The following is a 19,863-nucleotide window of genomic DNA, read 5'->3' on the forward strand; positions in this document are numbered from 1 at the left end:
CTGGGAGAGGAGAAGGGGACAAATAGGAGAAGAAAGTCACAGCTCTCCTGAGACGATGCTTATGTATGAGCACTAAAAGTCCTATATGAACAAATACAATTGCTCATTGTACAACAAATACATTAGCAATAATCATGTTATATCTATAGGACTGCTAAATTAGAATATAAAAGAAAATATAGGAAAGCAAATTGGGACCATCCTCTTGGTGGTACAAAGTGTTCCATTAAGAAACTCTCAAAATAAAACAAGCTAAAAAAAAACCCCCAAACTACATTTAAGTGACCACATTATATATAATCTGAACTTTCCTTCAAAACCAACAGCTTCATTTCAGTATCCTCGTCATGGTAATGTGAAAACTTTCAAAATAATGCGGAATTTTAATTCCCCATTATAACTTTGAGGAAGTTATATTTGAAATCAAGCTCAGTCCATGAACTAAAATACAACTGCAGCATTTGGCAACATAGGAAATGTGCCAAAATTTCTTGGAACATTCCCACTGTCATAATATTAAAGAAATGAAAAGTATCTACAATATGCAAATAGTATCAACCCAGCCAATGTTCTGCCTATGCTATTGTACCAATTCATTTGTGACTAATGAAAAATCCACTAATGAATAAAACATATATTCCAAAAATAAAATAGTTATAAATAAATTCTAAAAATACAATTACCCTTCTAAAATTGGTAGAGCATCTCCATTACATCTGGATGTAGCAGAAGTTAAATGTACTTGATCCAGAATTGTTTTTAAAGCAATTTTTTTTCAACGCTCTCTGAATATAGCACTACTTACTACTCTGTAAATAACAGTGTCTGAACTATCACTAGTAGAAAATGACTGCAAGTGTGGTGTTAGTAGAGAAGAACAAAACCAGGGAGTGTCTGCTGCATTATCATCACATTTGTGAAACCTTTCAAAAAGCTTTATTTTTATAAAGAAAAAAATTATATGAAATTGGAAAATAACAAAAAATGACCAGTAATCTTTACAGGCAGCTCAGCTGCAGCTTTTGAATCTACTAATATTTATGAAACCCCATGTTGCAGTACTGAACTTGCCACGCGCAAACTGTAGCGACAGAACCACTCATGTGAATGACGCATGAATAACCTTGAGTTCCTTAAACATTTTATGCTTATTTTGGATCAGACACATACTCTGAATAAGTACAACAGTTTTCAAGAAAACCATACTTGTAGAGAGTCTTAGCTTGACATCCTGGTATTAGGTCAATGGGTGACCATTTAAGATAATAAATGACAATGTACAAAAAATTAATTTAGAAAAAGAAGACTGGTACAACAGCATCTATTTTCACCAAACCAGGCCAAGTGAACTCCTTGTACCTCAATAATTTGAGTCTTCTCTTTGCCTGTTCTTCATCATAGCATCAACCAATCATGTAGGCTGGACCTCCAGGGGTCATCTAGTACTCCAAGTAGGTCCAGCTGCAGCTGGTTACTTAGGGGACTGTCCACTGAAGTTCTGAGTATCTCTAAGTATAGAGACTCCATAGCCTCCCTGGACAGCCTGTTTCAGTGTTTGATGACCCTTGAGCTGATCCAAAAAGTTTCCTGTGTTCCTACATTTGTCCTTTGCCTCTCATTCTTTCACTGTGTATCTCTGACAAAAGCCTGGCATCATCTTCTCTGTGTTCTAGGTAAACACTTGCTAATCTGGCCGGGGATGAAGTTGACCTTCTTTGCTGCAAGAGAACACTGCTGATTCATATTCAGCACCAGGACCCCCAAGTATTTTTCTGCAAAGCTGCTTTCTAGCCAGTTTAGCACCAGCCTGTTCTGTTGTACAGGATTACTCCATTTCAGATGCAGGACCCTGCATTTGTCCTTGCTGAACTTCATGAGGTTCCTATCAGCCCATTTTTCCCACTTGCAGCATCTTAGATCCTCTTCATCAAATACACTTGACAAGGAGAAGAGGTTTAATGGTGTAAAACTGCAACACAAGATTTCATGGATGTGTCTTGCTTCAGGATTTCTATGCCAACAACAACAAAAATTCTGCTTTGTGATTAATAAGATTTCAGTGTTTGCTTCTATCCTGATGTTGTTCAGGTCACAAAGATTTAAAAAAAGGAAATCACTCCAGAAAATGCGATATCCTAGGACAAGGGATACCCAAACTTAAGTCCAAGCTTAGAAACAACATTTCCTGGAAAAAAATATTCTAGCACTGTTTGTTACAACAATGCTGGCACATTCCTTTGAAGAATCTCATAACTAGCTGTCATCAGACCCAGAACAAAAATTAGCTAGACTACAATTTTGATTTAATAGGGCAGAAACTATGCTCCTAACAGAAAAGCAACACAAAATCACAAAAAAACCCAACCAGCTGAGCAGCTCGATATCACGCATGTACTAAGCTGTATTTGTAACCTTTCCTAAACTTTTAAAAGTAATTCTCTTCAGACTGTTAGATTTCTTTTGGTGAAAGACATGTAGCAAATTTTATAACACAGATGTAATATATAAAATCTAGACTGAAAATAAAGAAAAGAAAGATTGGACTTTAGCAAACACGACTAGAAAAAAGTTGAACCAGAACAACATGCACAAGAGCATAGAACCTTGAAGACTGCATTATTATTTATAAAATCCCACCAGCATGCATTTACTGCATTTAAACACACTGGTAATTAGTTCAGTCTAGCAATGGAAAGTAATTAAGACCGAAGTCCAAAAAAGTATCTGAAAGTCTTCTGTGAAGGAACAGTTCTAACATCTATCTGAAGTTAATCAAAGAAGAAATCATCTCAGCACTGATGAAGAGTGAGGAGGAATGAATGATTCAGTGAACTGATGTAAATCAAAATCTTATAGCTGGCTTAGTGTTTTTCAAATGGAAATGAGACTTTTTGTATCAAATTGATTTAGATTCCAGAGGCAAGCTGCTTGCCCTGTTTCTCTGAAAAGAATTGACTGAAATGCATGAAAAAAAGAGTAACTTCATAACAGGGAAAGAAATCAGAAAGTGGCCTGCATCTGTAGGAAATCAGAATAAAATTCCCGTCACTCGTATCATACTTTTCCAAATCAGGTCCAAATATCAACATTACAACTGCAGTTCACAGGAGCTACAACGAATCATTTGTCCTTGAAATAAGGCAATAATGAATATCTGGTATTTTTAAGGACTATAAGCATTCAGTTTGTCTTTACACATACAGTTTATTTAAGTAGTTAGAAATATTACATAACCCATAAGTCAGTAAGGAGAGAGCCATTTATAAAGTCACCTGTTTTGAAACTTGTTAAATATAATTTGTTATTGCTGTCATTGCCTAAAACATTAGAAATACCCTCTTTGAAATGAACCATTACAATCAACTTAATCCAGACTATTGTCACATTACTGGACAGTTAAGTCAAAGAAACATTAGAAATTAAAGTATATTATTAATGTTACGTATCTTTGGAGTTTGCTCTGTGATTTTATAAAATGAGATTTTCCCCACAGAAGTCCCTTCAAATGACTTAGGCAGATAAAATCTATTTTACTGCTATAAATCCCATTAAGAAGGTACCCATTCTGTTTAGAATTTGTAAGCACTACAGTCAAAATTAAATCCACTTGATTAGTAAGATTCTGTTATAGATCAGACTAGAAATGAGAAGGTTGCTGCAATGAAACTGAAAAAAAAAAAAAGACAAGTCTGACAAATTAATGACTTAGGAATTAAAGATCTCATGTACTACTACTACATTATATATATACAGCTCTTTTCCCCATTACAAAACCTGAATATTCTGGAAACAACAATATTCCATAACTGTGTCACGTTTTACATTCCCAAACTACAACAGCTCCCTTCCAGCCATCATTGAATTTAAATACTTCTGGTACAACAAATGTTAGGAAAAATAAATTCTTAGAACATGGAAAAGAATCTTCTTTTCATGTAAACAATATTCACAAATTTCCTTGGCCACTTGCCCAGTTCATCTGAATAGAACTTCTGCTCTCCAGATATTTGCATACAATGTACTTCTCACTTTTACGTAAGAGAAAACTCTCCTAGACAAGAACTGCTTGTAATTTTTGTAAGAATTTCTTTTGTGGCCTTACAAAAAAATATTGCAACTTTGCAAGAGTTAAACATTTAAAAATAAATTAAGTGGAAAAAATAAAATTGCATCTTTTCAGTTGACAAGGTACTATTTCAGGCCTAATCCTTCATTTATACACACACGGAGGTGTTCTGTTATGTACAGCCCCAATGAATGCTGTGCATGAATGCTGATAACATACGTAAAGGAGCGAAGAAATATAGCTGATGGAAGCACTTCAGTTTGTGAAGGAGACATGAGGAGAGACAGCATCCAGGAAATTAGCTGTTAAGGTCACAACAATCAAATCCCAAATCAAATTTACAACTGCATCTAAGAAACACAGGTTCAGTCTCAAGGTTTCATACTAGAATTTAAGTTTCTATATTCCTAATTAAGGTCCTACTCAGGGAAATAAAAAATCACCTAATTAACTTTAAGCACAAACTTAAAATTGAGAATGAGGTACAAGCCTATCTTTAAATTAACCGTATGTATAAATGTTACCGGAGTCAGCCTTAAGAGGCTCTTCAAACCCTTTATTGGATGATCATGACAGAGCATAAAAATTGTACATGTCATTCTACTCATCCGTGCAGTGTCTGACAACAGAAATTACATGTAATCGTGAAGTTAAAGATATTTCAGTCTTCTTAAATATCTTCAATTACCCTTAACTGCTGAGATTTTTTTTTAGCAAGGACACATTTCAAGAATTCTAACTTTGATTCTATAGATTTTATCTATATTTTTAGAAGAAATAATAAGCTATCTGTACTCAATAAAGAGAGGGCTATAATGCACTCTTATGCGACCTTTACCTGTTTCTACATCCGTTAAATGCAGCATGGAATCAAAGCCCCCACTGAGGATCCTTCTTCCACAAGACGACCACCGGGCAGCTCGAACAGCACAGGAGTGACAGGAGTATGTTTTTAAACAGCAGCCTGTATCTACAGCATCCCATACCTTAAAAAGAAGGATGAGGACAACTTTATAAAGAATCACAATACTTTTTTCCATATACTGATAACTAGCTACGGCAAATCATCGTGGCTGAGAAAGCTTTGCATTCTGAAGTCGTATCTGCTAAGCTATGAACGTCTGTTTGAAATAATTGCACAGTTGATTAGAATTAGGGCATTTTATTAACAAGGCACAAATCAGTAATAGATCTTTATGACTTGTATTATTTCTTGAAATGTCTATGTTGCTCTCAATAGCAATTCATGCTATACTCTCCCACACATAATTCTGTGCAGGGACGTATCCAAATAAATTTTCCTTCAAAATTTTTGTCTCTATCATATCTTGCTTTCCATTGAGTAAGAGGAACCCTAGCAGATTACAGCTTTCACATCTGCCTATAGATAGGTTATTATTGTACTTCTCACTTAGTTTTTAATTTTAACTAGAATTTTACCTTAACTTCACTGAGGAGGCAGATAAGAATATCATGCAGCGACATGGAGATTTCTAAGGACTGGTCTAAGTCTTCTCATTTTTCAGTTTCTTCTGGACAGAATTGATTTATGCTGAGCACTGCTGAAAATCCTATTCTATTAGTTATCCAATTTTTTAAAAGCATATACCAACTAATATTTTCAGAACATAAATCATCCTGCTCATATTTAAAAAAAAAAATTAAAGAGAAAGGCAACTGTTTCCAAATAATATATTTCAGAAAACAGAACTAGTCTGAATTACAATTTCAGTTACCAAATACAGTTCACGATAATCAAAAGCACATCCTTTTCACGGTGCTCTTTTTGTCACAGTTTTAAGATAAAATTAGAAGTTCAGCAACAAATGATCCATATAAAAATCCAGTACGTTTCTGTGATAGAAGTCTAAATATCAAACCTATTTTCCCTATGAATATTCTGCTTTAGTAAAAGCTAGATTATAAAATATCTTATGATTGTATGATACAATATAATACCTGTTGAGTTGTCTAATAAAATGGATAACAAATACTATAACCATACCAGTAAATCCTACATTTTATTACTTCTAATATGAGTAGTACAAAATAAATCAACACTTTGATAGTGCTTCATGATAGTTTTATTGCAGTTTTAGTAAACCCAAGACAGTTTATTTTAAGCCACCATTTTACTTCATGGTACTTCTCTTGCAATTAGTCATTTTCATCCTGCAAAAACTTGCAGGATGAAAATAACACTGCCTAAGAGCTTAGAAGGTTACTCTGAATTTTGTCTATTCTAACCAATTTCTCAATTCTAACATTGTTTATATAATGCTGGGAACAGACTAGGCAATCAACAGAATACCAAAAAATTACTTTTTTTAACGTGAGATGAAATTCAACCTTCATGTATGTCAACACAAGAGCGCTGAACTTAGTAACAAAATAAAATTGACTGTATGTGCATTTTAAAGGATGTTAAACATAAAAACAACTCATTAAATAAGAAAATATAAGTAGATGCTTGCTTTCTTGTGGCAACAGCATAATTCACAATACAGGAGAATTTAAAGGGGGAGAAAAAAGGAAGACTTTTGGTAATGTATTTTTATCTTCAATTATATTTTCTTCTTACTGGACTTACTAGACTCACTGACAATATCATTATTATATAGCCCATACTCAGAAGACAACATTTCATTATAGAAAATTATTTCATCAAAGTATCTTCTAGCATGGAGCACAGTTCTGCAATGCATAGCAACCAATTATCATTAATTATTTGAATAGTCAGTTAGGACTGGAACCGTGATGGCCATACCATAAGTATTCTACCCTATCCACAAGAAAAGAAATCAGAAAAATTTTAATATTAAACTGCTTTTGAAAGTAAGTTTCTCTGCTTTAATGAGTTTTAATGATCATTTCAAGCTTCACAGAATTAAAAAGGGGTTAATTGTGTCTTGGAGGGCTTTTAATATGAGTAAGCTAATGAATGAATCAAGATGAAAGGAAACACAAGTTGTACATGCTTCAGGTATTCGTCTGTCATGTTTTAGTGATTAAGTATGAAAACTCAATTTTCACAAGAAAGATAAAGCAAAGCAAGTTCAACAGCACTTCTGAGTTCCTGCTTGAACTTGATTTAAAAAAAAAGCTGTATAAATGGAAAAAGGGCACCCCTAAAGCTGCACATTTCCCTCCATTATATGAAATGGAATAAACGATCGACTGTTGTGGATGAGACCACTGAGCACGCACAAGGGACAAGTTACTGAATACCATATTTCTCTCGACTGTTACACTTTCCATCAGCTCTCTTTGCTCAGGTAATGGCCGTGTTGCAATGCCTTCTGGAATTAGAGCCACACGGGCAAGACAGTCTTGACTGAGGAAATTCACTTAGTTTATTGCCAATTAATGCAAATTTTTAATTACAGATTCAGGTATTGAGGAAAAATGAGAAGAGTTAAGCACCTTCCTTCCCCAGGCCCCACTTCCGTCCAGTGCTTCTCCTCCCCCTCCTCCTACTCCAGCTTCACCTGTTTTCACCAGTGTTATGCTCCGTCCCATCCCTTCAATGAGACAACGGCCATCGCAGGAGGCTAGGATCAAGACCTAGAGGTTTCTTATTGCCTCTCCTTGCACCTTACTCTCTTCATCCTCTGCTCTTTGCTTGTTATTGCTCCTCTGCTCCCTCTCTCCAAGTGCACACCTCTTCCCCGGTCTCCCCCCATCACCTTCTGTGTGTCCTCACGTTTCCTCACGTGTCCTTGTGGCTGCCCCCTTTCTTCAATATACATGAACAGAGACACCACATGTTCATCTGAAGTTCTGGCACACAGTGAGATGTTTTTCATTCGTTTCAGAGCAAGCTGGAACCAGCTGCAGATCTCTTCCTACCCCTGCAGCCCCTGCTACCAAACCCCACAGTTAATGCCCAGTGTAAGCCATCAAGTTTAGATGGAAGAGTTAGGATAGACGTCCACCAAGATACGGTCCAATACAGATTCACTGGAGCCCACAAGTGTGCTTTTCAATAATGCTGAGAGGTGCCACTTCTGCTGTGGCTTCACAGTTTAATGGAAAGAGAAGTCAAACACAGCAGCAGAAGAGGATGGCAGACCCTGTCCTGCTGTGCAGTGGCAATGCTCTGCAAGCTTCATCCAGGCGCATTCAATCCTAGGTATGGTTCCATAAGGCCTACTTGGGATTTTCCTTCAAGTCTCACATCTGGTGAATTTAGCTCAGTGTAGTTTTGATACATTAGCGCGTGCCCTGCTGCAAGGAGGATACATTGCGGTGCATCCCCAGAAGAACAATTTCAGAGTCTTAAGTTTCAATATTCATCTTCCAGAAGAAAAGGGAAGCTTTACTTGCTATCTGCAAGAAGTGGTATTTGATATTTACAGTTAGCTCTTCAGCAATCACTTAAGAGATGCAGCCACGCTCACAGAAAGTCATATAAAGGTGAGCCATTGCATATCAAGAAACATAAATGGGTGTGCAGAACTGAAAACAAGGCAATTAAAGGACAAGCTACGTACCTTCTGTATAAATAGGAAATTACGAAAATTACAGCTGTGAATGCTCAGCTGTAACAGAATGTATCTGCCCCAAGTTACAAACACCATTCTGTGCCTAGAAGTGACAGAGATGTTAACCGTGTTATGCCCACAAATGGAGAATCTACTATATTTCATTACCAAGGAAAGATGCTTCAAATCCCATCAGAGGATCATGGCAAAGCCACCATCAAGTCTGCATTTTCTTAGAGAGTCTCTTAAGTAGTTCCCCATTCCTGTGTATTTCTACTGCTTAATCATAATAAAGGCAAAATGCGGCTAGAAGGAGAGTTCCACCATACTCTATCCAAAGCTTGAGATGAAAGTCTACTCAGTAGCTGGTACTTACTCCGTACAGGCAGCCACTGTCATTAAAAAAACGGAGGCTGCAAAGGGATGAGTCCTTTGCATGGGAGTTTGCCTCTCTGCCAAACACTCAGATGTCAGATTAATAGATTCTCCAGGATGAAAGGCATTTCAGGGTTTTTCTTTCAACTGAGATCGTCAAGTGCTTCAAGAATAACTTGTGTGGAGGTACTTTTTTTCTAGTCCTTTTTTCTTCACTTTTTCCATATGCTGGATATGATGGATCAAACCAGGATGGAACAATAAGCCTGAGAGACTGCATGGGTGTAACCAGCAGGGTTGATGTAATGACCCACATCCCCAAAGAGCATCCATCATGATGCCTGAACCCAGAAGCATGTTCTCTAAATTACCAAGATAAATAATAAACAAACAGACACTAATCAACTGGTTTAGAGCATGGCAATTCTGCAAGGAATATAGAACTAGGTTACAATATAGCCACCAGACTTCAGTCTTAAAAGAAAATTTGTTCAAGGCGTGGTACATAACAGGGGACAAGAGAGTCCCCTAGGAACTAGGGCCATTAAAAACTTCCCATTTCAAGTGAATGAAGTTGCTGATCATGCCTTTGCTGCCAAAAAGGAACATGAATTGCAGGCTCTTTACCAGAAGAGGATCCCAAACTCATTCTTCTGAGTGGCATCTACACATGAGCTCAGAAAAAGGATTTGAATCCAGGAACAGTCTAAGGCTGAAGGCAAAGGCTGCAACACTATAATTTAAAAAGTCATGGTTGTAACAACTACAGCTTTAATTTCAAAGTAAGTGCTTTTAAGAAATTAAGTGTCTTAGAACTATTTAGAAAGTTATAAATACGAAAGGCTGCTGAACTTTAAGCATACCTGGTAATAAATACCTTTAAAATAAAGGTGTATAAAATAAACGCATAGATTCACATGGAATAAAGGCTTACATATTTAGTACATAATAAACTACTCAGGCAGGGGGAAGGGTTCATTAAAAAATATACAGACTGAGATATATATCTTCCTTCATAGGCATTTAAACATGTGTATCAAATATTACAGGACTAGACACTATCATGCATCTGTCAAAGGAAGACAGATTTATATTCAACTACTTTTACCACGAGATCAATTGTTTTAAGTATTGTTGCTTGCTTCAAAACTCAGCTTTTAGAGAAAAGCAGTATTATTTCTAGATGAAATACTAAATTCTCATTAAATCTGAGGTTGCTCTTTTATCTTGTGATGTCAGATGTGATTTTAATTGCTGAGATAAAATGTTAAAAGGACAAATTTCAGCCTGCTACTCTGAAAATACTGCTTATTGCCACCCATTCAAGCAATGTTCTACATTATAAACAGTAACCAGTCCATCCTTTCCCCTTATAAAGAATCCCCAAACCAATGAAATATGCCACAAGGAAAAAAGCACACATTACTGTATTACTTCCCCTACATCTACAATTATAAACTAATGAATTCTCCAATATTTGAAAGAAATAAACAGCCAAGACTCAAAGCTTTGAAATTAGCTAGTAATTTTCAAAGATTTTCTTCAATGCTTTTCTGGCATTAAGGTATCATGAACACTTTAAACTGCATTTTTTCCCATTTTATTAAAATCTGCTTTAATGTGTCAAGCTGGTTCATATTTCACTACTAGTTATTACTCTTCTGTACTTCACTATTTATAACATTGCCTTTCCACTTCTTTTCCATCAACTGCTTTCATTTTATTTCCTCTCATATTATAGAAAGTATTGTGATTACATAGTTATCTGGTAGGATTAACATATGGGGCCAAAATTGCAGGTACAAACAGCCAAGTGACAAAATTATACTAGAGATTTCTTTTAAAAAGCAATTTTCTTTTTACTTTCTCTGAAGCATGTTGTAATTCAATTGCTCTTTCACATTCTTTATAATATTTGGAAATAAAGGCTTTAGAAGTTGCTTGCTTTCCTGTATAGCTTAGGAATGTTGTGAAAATACTCTAACCAGCGTTTTAGGTAACATAACCAGACCTCCTCACCCTCAAGATCAAAAGTTCACAAATCACATATGCAACTAAACAATATAACAGATGAGATTTATTATAGATGGTATATTTACAGATCCTATTTTCTGAATGAAAGCTTTCAGGAAAACAGCCCCTGAAAATAAGTACTTTGGGTTGAAGATAAAAACTCTCTTGGTAAGTCACAAAAGAAAGCAGGAGAGGGTAAGCACTTGATACTCAAGTAAACAGCAGTCACAGAAGAATGTTCAGGGGTCTGCTATGCTATCAACCAGCTCATAGGACAAAAAATAAAGGCTTTTCTCTTACTGACCATCCAAACTAGGGATTCATTCCTAGGAAAAAACCTCACAGCAACATAAGCAGAGTAACCCAAGTAATGTGAGAACTCATCAATCATATGAAGGCTGATAAATTAGGAATTGAGCACGTCCCTTCCACTGTCATTCTATGATTATCTCGAACGTGCTTGCCTCCAAGCAAATTAGACTGCAGAAAAAATATAGCAGCCTTACTTTTAGAAATAGTAAGGTGCGTCTATTCAAACAGACAGTCATTAATTGCGCAGTGAACCCAAGAACAATGACTCAATTGGGATAAATTAGGGGCTGGAAGCAAGTATCAGGAATTAAGCTCTACGCATTTTGAATTTGCATGCATAAAGGAACTACAGCAGAGCCAATCAAGAATACTAAACAAGAAATTAATTTCTGAGGCATGCATAACAAAATTAAAAAAATTTTTAATGGATTGATTCAAGTTAATTTCAATATAACATCCATAGTAAAACAACAGAATTCTTCCCCCTCAACTTAACCAAGTTGTGCCATTCTTCTGTAATTACCAACTTCCTCTGTCAATGGCTCCTACTACATGAACAACAACAAGAAATTGTTTCCAACTTCTCAATTAATCTAAATACAAAGATGGCATTTAAGAAACAGCCCTGTTCAAGGATGATGTGCGATAGTACTGAGTTATGGGAAGCATGAAGAACTACTATGCTTCGACTAGAACATATGCTGCTCCCTTCCAAAGCATGCTCAGGTTGCTCCACAGACTTGTGAAGCTGAAGAGACATGACCCTCTCCTTTCCCTTTTTGGAATTACATTGCTCCCTGGTGTATCTCAAGGAGAAAAAAAACCTGGTTTGCCTTTTTTTTAACTGCAGAACTGAATTAGTCTCTGAAATCTGAACAGGTCATATCTGCTAACATGCACAGATTCAAAAGAATGGTACTCACTGAACCATACTGCTTTTCTGATCTCCTCAATATCTAAATACACTAATTTCTAATAAATACAGTACAGCAGGAAGCCCCACACTATCTACAGAAAATCATGCCTTTTCTAGTTTGCAAAGTTGGCTCAGAACTGTAGTGTTAAAGGTTCTTTGAAAGTCAATGAGCCAGAGGGCCAGCAGTCGTCCCATGGAAAAATTACAAAAAGGTATTTGCTGCTGCTGCTTCTTCAGATTCCCCACTTGGATGAGGTGCAGCTTTGGGCAGGATTGCAAGAGTTAAACATGCCCCTTGGGTATTTCAAACCAATAGCAGTAAGAGTAAGAAGTCACTCACATAAACAGGTACATGCTTTTGTTAACAGAATTGAAGCAAAAGAAAGCCAGGAAAAAAGCAACAAATAGCTGAAAATCAATAAATAGCCAAGCATTTTAACTGGTAGGTGTGCCTAAGCCTCTCCTGCCACTGCATGACTGAAAAACATCTGATCTGGAATGGGCATGGAATGTAACGTATAAATTCCTAAAGTAACTACAGGAAAATTTAGAATGTTTCATTGTTGTTTCAATTCGTGTCTTCTTAAAATAGTGAGCTAATTATAGTTTTAGTAGAAGGTAAAATTTGTTGAAAAGGGAATTAAAAAATGGATCACTCTCTTTGTACTCTTATGTCTCAACATGTAGTTAAACTGTGTAAAAACTAAGAGCTAAGGTCCAGGAAAAACGATGAGCTAAGGTATAGCTTAGTGTATAACCTGTAAGTGTTCATAAACTTATTTTCATACAACTATGAAGGATGTAAATAGATGTTCAGGTTCCTATATAGACTATGATTGATGACATTTTGGGCATACCAGCTTAATTTGTAAACCAAGTGTCCCAAAAAAGAGTTTTTCAGCAGGATTCTGTAAAGCTAGATAGAGCTAACACATTTTCAGATGTGTTGAACACTTGCTCCAGGAATGTTTAAAAGTGGCTAGGGTACATATTTTAAATGACATCCATCCTCCTAATCTAGGCACGGTGTAAGAAGTATATATCAATGCTGTCATTTGAGCAAGCACTTACAGATTTCCAATAGCTTTTTTCTTGCAGCAGATGTAACTCAAAACACAATTATCTTACTAATCCAAAGCATAGGACCAGTGACTGATAAAAAAGAGCCAACTTTATTATTGCTTTAATATCTAAGTAAGAGTTTGTATTTGGATAGTTTATTGCTAGACTACCCTCACTACTATAGAAACAAGGAGAATGGAAAGTAGCAAAATATAATAAATTCAATTAGCTGAGACAGCCAGCATAAGGTCTCATTTCATTTTTTTTCACAAAAAATTTTAATATTAAAATGTTTCAAGTACATTTATGAAACCAATGAGGTGGAAAATCTTCTCTTTTACAAAAAATAAAAAAATAGAACAGTACATTAGATCTTAAGATAGCTCTTATTTGTAGGGGGTTTTATCCAGGCATACGCTTTTTAAGTTATAATACTAGTTGCATAGCGCTAACCAAGTTAGCAGTACTATTAGAAACTAGTCAGTGGTATGAAAACTGATCTGCAAACATGTCAACAAGCTTTAATCCTGGTGAATGCAGCAATGGCTGAGTTAAGTACAAGCACTACACTGAGCTTCAGGAGGCAGCACTATCATACTAAGCATGCCTATGAAATACATTTCCAATTATTTGGTGTGTTTTATTTTAATCTTCCCTCCCACAGAAACTCAGCAGCCCTTTCCCCAAGGAAGGCTCCATAATTGCTAATTGTGAAGCTTATTCGAGTGGCTTTGCCATTAACAGAAAAATAAAAACCTAATCAAAAGGGTACTTTGAGCTGCCAGCATCCTATAAAGTTATTTTAAGAAAACACTGAAAGTCTAAGATAAAACATTGACATTTTCAGCTGGCAAAGGGAGAGACAAGAGAAGTAAAACAGAAATCTGTAAAAAGAAAACAAAAACCCCACACCACTAAGGCAAGAGCTATCCATCTGATTACATACAATAAGGAAATATTCTTGGTAAAGCTTTAACGATGAGAGTTACTACACTTAACCTAAGCCACCTACTCTTGGAAATACAGCTAATGATTCCATACTTCAAAAGCTAACTTGTAGCTCAAGGAAAATCTAATCAGCCAATCAAAACTGAAAACATAAATAATTTTAAAGTATACAAATTGACTGGGATTTTCCCAATATAAATAATTAATATAGCCTCCATGGGAGTCTTTCAAGTCAAAACTGGCAAACAGAACTCTTAAGAAAGATGTAAATTATTTTTAAAAAGGGTAATGGTAAGAGACTGAACAAGACCAATAATAAACATTTCATAGACTTTTCTATTAGAGAATTGGTAAAGTATATATTGCCATTGTATCAAAAACTCAAGTTTTACTCCACGTGCTATATACATCTCAGGACATACTAATCTCACCTGCAAATAACTTTTTTTCCATCCCCTTGATTTAGGAATGGAAAAAGTAAAGAAAGCATTGACACTAGTGAACTCCTATTTCTTGCATGTTATTCTTCCTGGAATTACAGGAAGACGAACAAAATGGACAACTGGGACAAGACATTATTTCCATTAGGTGGTCTTCAATGTTGTTCCCCTGTTAATTATATGCAGTGTCTGGACAAACAAGCTCAGTCCTCCAGCTTTTCACAACCCTCTCAGAGGGAGGCCTTCCCTTTCAGTTGTTTGGATAGCACATACACACACATTTTGTGTTCAGAGGAAATAGAATCACAGAATCATTAAGGTTGGAAAAGACCTTTAAGATCATCAAGTCCAACCAACAACCCAACACCACCATGCCCACTAAACCATGTCCTGAAGTGCCACATCTACACATTTTTTGAACACTTCCAGTGATGGTGACTCCACCACTTCCCTGGGCAGCCTGTTCCAATGCTTGACCACTCTCTCCGTAAAGAAATTTTTCCTAATAACCACTAAACATCCCCTGGCACAACTTGAGGCCATTTCCTCCTGTTCTATCGCTAGTTACTTGGGAGAAGAGACCAACACCCACCTCATTACAACCTCCTTTCAGGTAGTTGTAGAGAGCGATAACGTCTCCCCTCAGCCTCCTCTTCTCCAGACTGAACAAGCCCAGTTCCCTCAGCCGCTCCTCATCAGACTTGTTCTCCAGAACCCTCACCAGCTTTGTTGCCCTTCTATGGACCCGGCACTTGGCCTTGTTAAACCTCATACAATTGACCTCGGCCCACCGATCCAGCCTGTCCAGACCCCTCTGCAGAGCCCTCCTACCCCCCAGCAGATCAACACTCCCACCCAACTTAGTGTCATCTGCAAACTCACTGAGGGAGCACTCGATCCCCTCATCCAGATCATCAATAAAGATATTGAACAAGACCGGCCCCAAAGCTGAGCCCTGGGAACACCACTTGTGACCAGCCACTAGCCAGATTTAACGCCATTCACCACAACTCTCTGGGCTCAGCCGTCCAGCCAGTTCTTCACCCAGTTTTTCACCTGTCTAAGCCACAAGCCACCGGTTTCTCCAGGAGAATGCTGTGGGACACAGCGAGAATGTTGCTAAAAGTTGACAAGGAGCGCATGCATGGATGTTGCGACATGAAATATCAGAATACTAGTAATACATTTAAACGCTCAATTAAAGTAAATAAATGCTATAGAGTATTACATAATTATTCAGAAATAGGCCCTGCTGCCTTTATAAACTGAAGCTACAGATTAGAATTAGTATGTTTTTAAAGGATGCTTACCTAAAATTAACATCTCTGTGATAAGAACTGAAATAAAACTATCAAAGTATGGACAAGCTCAGGGTGAAAGCTTGGGCTGCCAGGTCATTTACATGAAAACACAGTTAAAAGTTTCCAGGTTATTCAATGGCAGTGATACCTGAATGCTTTCATGACACACCAACTCATTGTAGAATTTTCTTTTTATTATGGCATAGCTGTAGCTATGCCAGTTGAGCTGAAGTTGTGACAGATTTATAGTGAACTATTTCCATTCAACACCTGGGCTCCACAAAAATAACAAAGCTGAACAGTCACTTTCTTTCAGGTGATTTGCACATAATAACATAAGCATTGGATATGTAATAAACTACTTCATGACACCTAGCTTCCCAGTCACACATACACATGAAATAAAGAGCGTATCATAAGAAATCCTCCTCTTGGATGGCAAATCAATTCAATATACACATTATTGTTATTACACAATGCAGATAAAATTTTATGAAAATCAGTTACTACTTTATTGCTGAGACAAAATATTTAGATGTGGAAAATATACCGAATACATCAGTCAAAAAAACCCCACTTCCTTTATTTGACAGAATGGTAACTTAGAGGGTTTGTTATGTTTAACAAACCGATGAAAAAATTAAGGAGACCTTAAATTATGCTGCTACAGTCCATTATGAAGTGCAATTACAAGAAGGTAAAATTATTTCAGTGCAAGTCCTCAGAGAGGCCATTAAGGTGCCATTAAAAGACCATTATAATGTTTACCTTCAACCGTAAAGCTACTTCATTACAAGTCATACCATCATTTTAAAGAAAGGAACACAATTCTCACCAAAAAGAGGTATTCTAATTCACAATAACTACATCATTCTCATTTGGGCTCTTTTATTTGCAATTTTAAAGTTTTTTAATCTTCTGCTTGCTTATGTAAGAATTAAGATCCAAATGCTCCAATTTCCAGATGGCACTTAAAACAGTCATTAATGCCAATGGAAGTTGAGGGTGGGGGGTTAATAAACTTTAAGCTTTTGACTGAGTTTGGAAATTTGGATTTTAATCTCTCAGTGTTACAGCATCTACCATAACTTACACTCCTAACTGAGGGAATAGTAACACCACTATTAATTTCTGATTAAGCAATTAGCTGTTTCATACATATACTGCATAAGTATGCAGTTAAGAACAGTTAGACAATATGTTTATCATCACCTGATAAGCATTTGGATCTGGAAAAATATTGCAAAATTACTTTGACATTCATTAGATATGTAGTGATTCTTTACCTTCAGGCACTGAGGGTAGCTTCTCTTTTCGGTCTAGAGATCGTCTAATCTTTGCTTCACTTTCCACGAAAAATGATCTATTTCCCTCAAAATCAGAGTAAGTCATCCCTGCAAAAAGTTTGGGTTATTTCAGGTGCACTTACAAGGCTAATCTAGCAGTTACTCTGACGTGGCTCTGCCCCAGTGAAGTGACTGATGAATAGTTTCAAGGCCAGGAGACATGTCAGAGAGATTGCTGTCTGGACCTCAGCGTGTTGTGACACCGCATCACACGTGGTGCTTACAGAGCAGCATCCTCCCTCCGTGCACCAGCACAGGCACATCGCAACACGAGTGATTTGCTGCTGAGCATGGACCAGACATGCCTTCCTACGGATGAGCAGGGCAGAATCTGACACAGGCACCTCTCGGGAGAAGAGTTCAGGGGAACAATAACCAGACATTTTGTTACTAGATACGGTTTTAAGAGAGTACTGTTAGAGAATGTGCTATTAAGCAGCAATAATCAACAGCACCTCCAGAAAAAGCAGTACTTAAAGCGGGTGTCAATCTGTTTCAGTTTCCAGAACTGAAAGAAACCCCCAGTGGGGACACAGGCTACGCAGCTACCTTAAACCAACTGTCCAATAACACACTTTTATGGATCCCTTAGAAGTAATCTGTGTTCCCAAGGATCCAGTAATCACAGGCTTGAGACATTTCTACTACCTATTAAATTATATCTTGAGAGTATTACTACATTACTGAAGTATGATTGCTTCTGTGCGAGCTTTTGCCTACCATTTGTTATAAAGGCACTTCAGCTTTGAACCTCTCACCAAAATAAATTAAAATTGATTAACTTCAACAGTACTTGATTTTTCAACTCTGATAATTACAGGCTGAAGGTGGGAGGGGGGGGTGAGACTTGGAACCAGTGTATCTTCCTTGAGGCATAAACTATTCCACATCATTTAGAAGTAAATTTTTCCCCAGCCAGCTCAAAACACATGCTTCAGAGTCAAAGAACTAAACATCTATATATACGCAGTTTAAACAATACCTGGAGTAACTAGAACCAGCTATGTACTTAAAATCAATTATGAGTTTGAATAGTGTCAACAGTATTATAAAAGAGCATAGAGAGAAATCTAGATTCTACAAATGAAAAAGTATCCCATAACCTGTTGCACATGCCTAATGTTAAACACCACATTAAAGGGTGTTTAAAGCATTAAAGCAGCATTCCATTTTCTGTATCATAACACGTTAAGGATTAATATCTGTTTTATTTCTTAACATCTTTGATCACTAATTAAACAAAATTAGTTGTTGAATGAAAGGATTTTAAATTTGAGATAGTCTTTTTAAAGACATGTTTCTAACATGAAACTTCAGAGCATTTTCAAATGCTGGAGTACTTGCATATACACTTGCAAACAAAAACAATCCACAATTCCTTGTTTGAGGGGGTTTTGAGTGTGTTTGCTTTTTGTTCAATGTGTTTCATAACACAATCATGGACCATCTGAATCACAGAATCACTAAAGTTGGGAAGGACCTTCAAGATCATCAAGTCCAACCATTAATCCAGAACCACCATGTCCCCTAAACCATGTCCTGAAGCACCCACATCCACACGTTTTCTGAACACTTCCAGTGATGGTGACTCCACCATATCCCTGGGCAGCCTGTTCCAATGCTTGACCACCCTCTCAGTGAAGAAATTTTTCCTAATATCCAATCTAAACCTCCCGTGGTGCAACTTGAGGCCATTTCCTCTCATCCTGTCGTTGGTTACTTGGGAGAAGAGACCAACACCCACCTCACCACAACCCCCTTTCAGGTAGGTGTAGAGAGCGATAAGGTCTCCCCTCAGCCTCCTCTTCTCCAGACTGAACAACCCCAGTTCCCTCAGCTGCTCCTCATCAGACTTGTGCTCCAGATCCCTCACCAGCTTCGTTGCCCTTCTCTGGACACGCTCCAGCACCTCAACATCCTTCTTGTAGTGAGGGGCCCAAAACTGAACGCAGGATTCGAGGTGCGGCCTCACCAGTGCCGAGTACAGGGGCACAATCACTTCCCTACTCCTGCTGGCCACACTATTGCTGATACAGGCCAGGACACTGTTGCCCTTCTTGGCCACTTGCACACACTGCCGGCTCATATTCAGCCGGCTGTCAACCAACACCCCCAGGTCCCTTTCTGCTGGGCAGCTCTCCAGCCACTCCTCCCCAAGCCTGTAGCGTTGCATGGGGTTGTTGTGGCCGAAGTGCAGGACCCGATTGACATCAATTAATTTTGTTGTAGCATTTCCAGTGAACATACAGTCAAGATATAGCACCAGTCTTTGAGTTTCAGGGGCACAAAGTTTACAGTGTGTTTGTCAGGGAAGTGTTTTTTTTTTAAACAGGGCTGAGGTCAACAAGTTTTGAACATGCATAATTTTTCAGTATCAGAGCAGAATCATAGACTCCTAGAATAGTTTGGGTTGGAAGGGACCTTTAAAGGTCATCTGGTCCAACACCCCTGCAATGAGCAGGGACATCTTCAACTAGAGCAGGTTGCTCAGAGCCCCGTCCAACCTGACCTGGAATGTTTCCAGGGATGGGGCATCTACCACCTCTCTGGGCAACCTGGGCCAGTGTTTCACCACCCTCATGGTGAAAAATTTCTTTCTT

At 37.5% G+C, this 19,863-nt stretch overlaps 1 protein-coding gene across 2 annotated transcripts in view; it reads right to left on the reverse strand.

Annotated features, from left to right (window-relative positions):
- The window catches only part of WDR25 (WD repeat domain 25), a gene marked incomplete at both ends in the record, with an annotated part of 68,924 nt that overhangs the window by 23,672 nt on the left and 25,389 nt on the right, over positions 1-19,863 (reverse strand). The window contains one exon of one of the 2 annotated variants that reach the window (XM_082000002.1): positions 4,905-5,052. In XM_082000002.1, coding sequence (XP_081856128.1) covers positions 4,905-5,052 — 148 coding nt within the window. Of the gene's footprint in view, positions 1-4,898; positions 5,053-19,863 lie in introns of both variants that reach the window. The other variant, XM_082000001.1, reaches the window with a different exon arrangement.

This window comes from Phaethon aethereus (assembly GCF_964289735.1).
Source record: "Phaethon aethereus genome assembly, chromosome: 5".
NCBI classification, from domain to species: Eukaryota; Metazoa; Chordata; class Aves; order Phaethontiformes; family Phaethontidae; genus Phaethon; species Phaethon aethereus.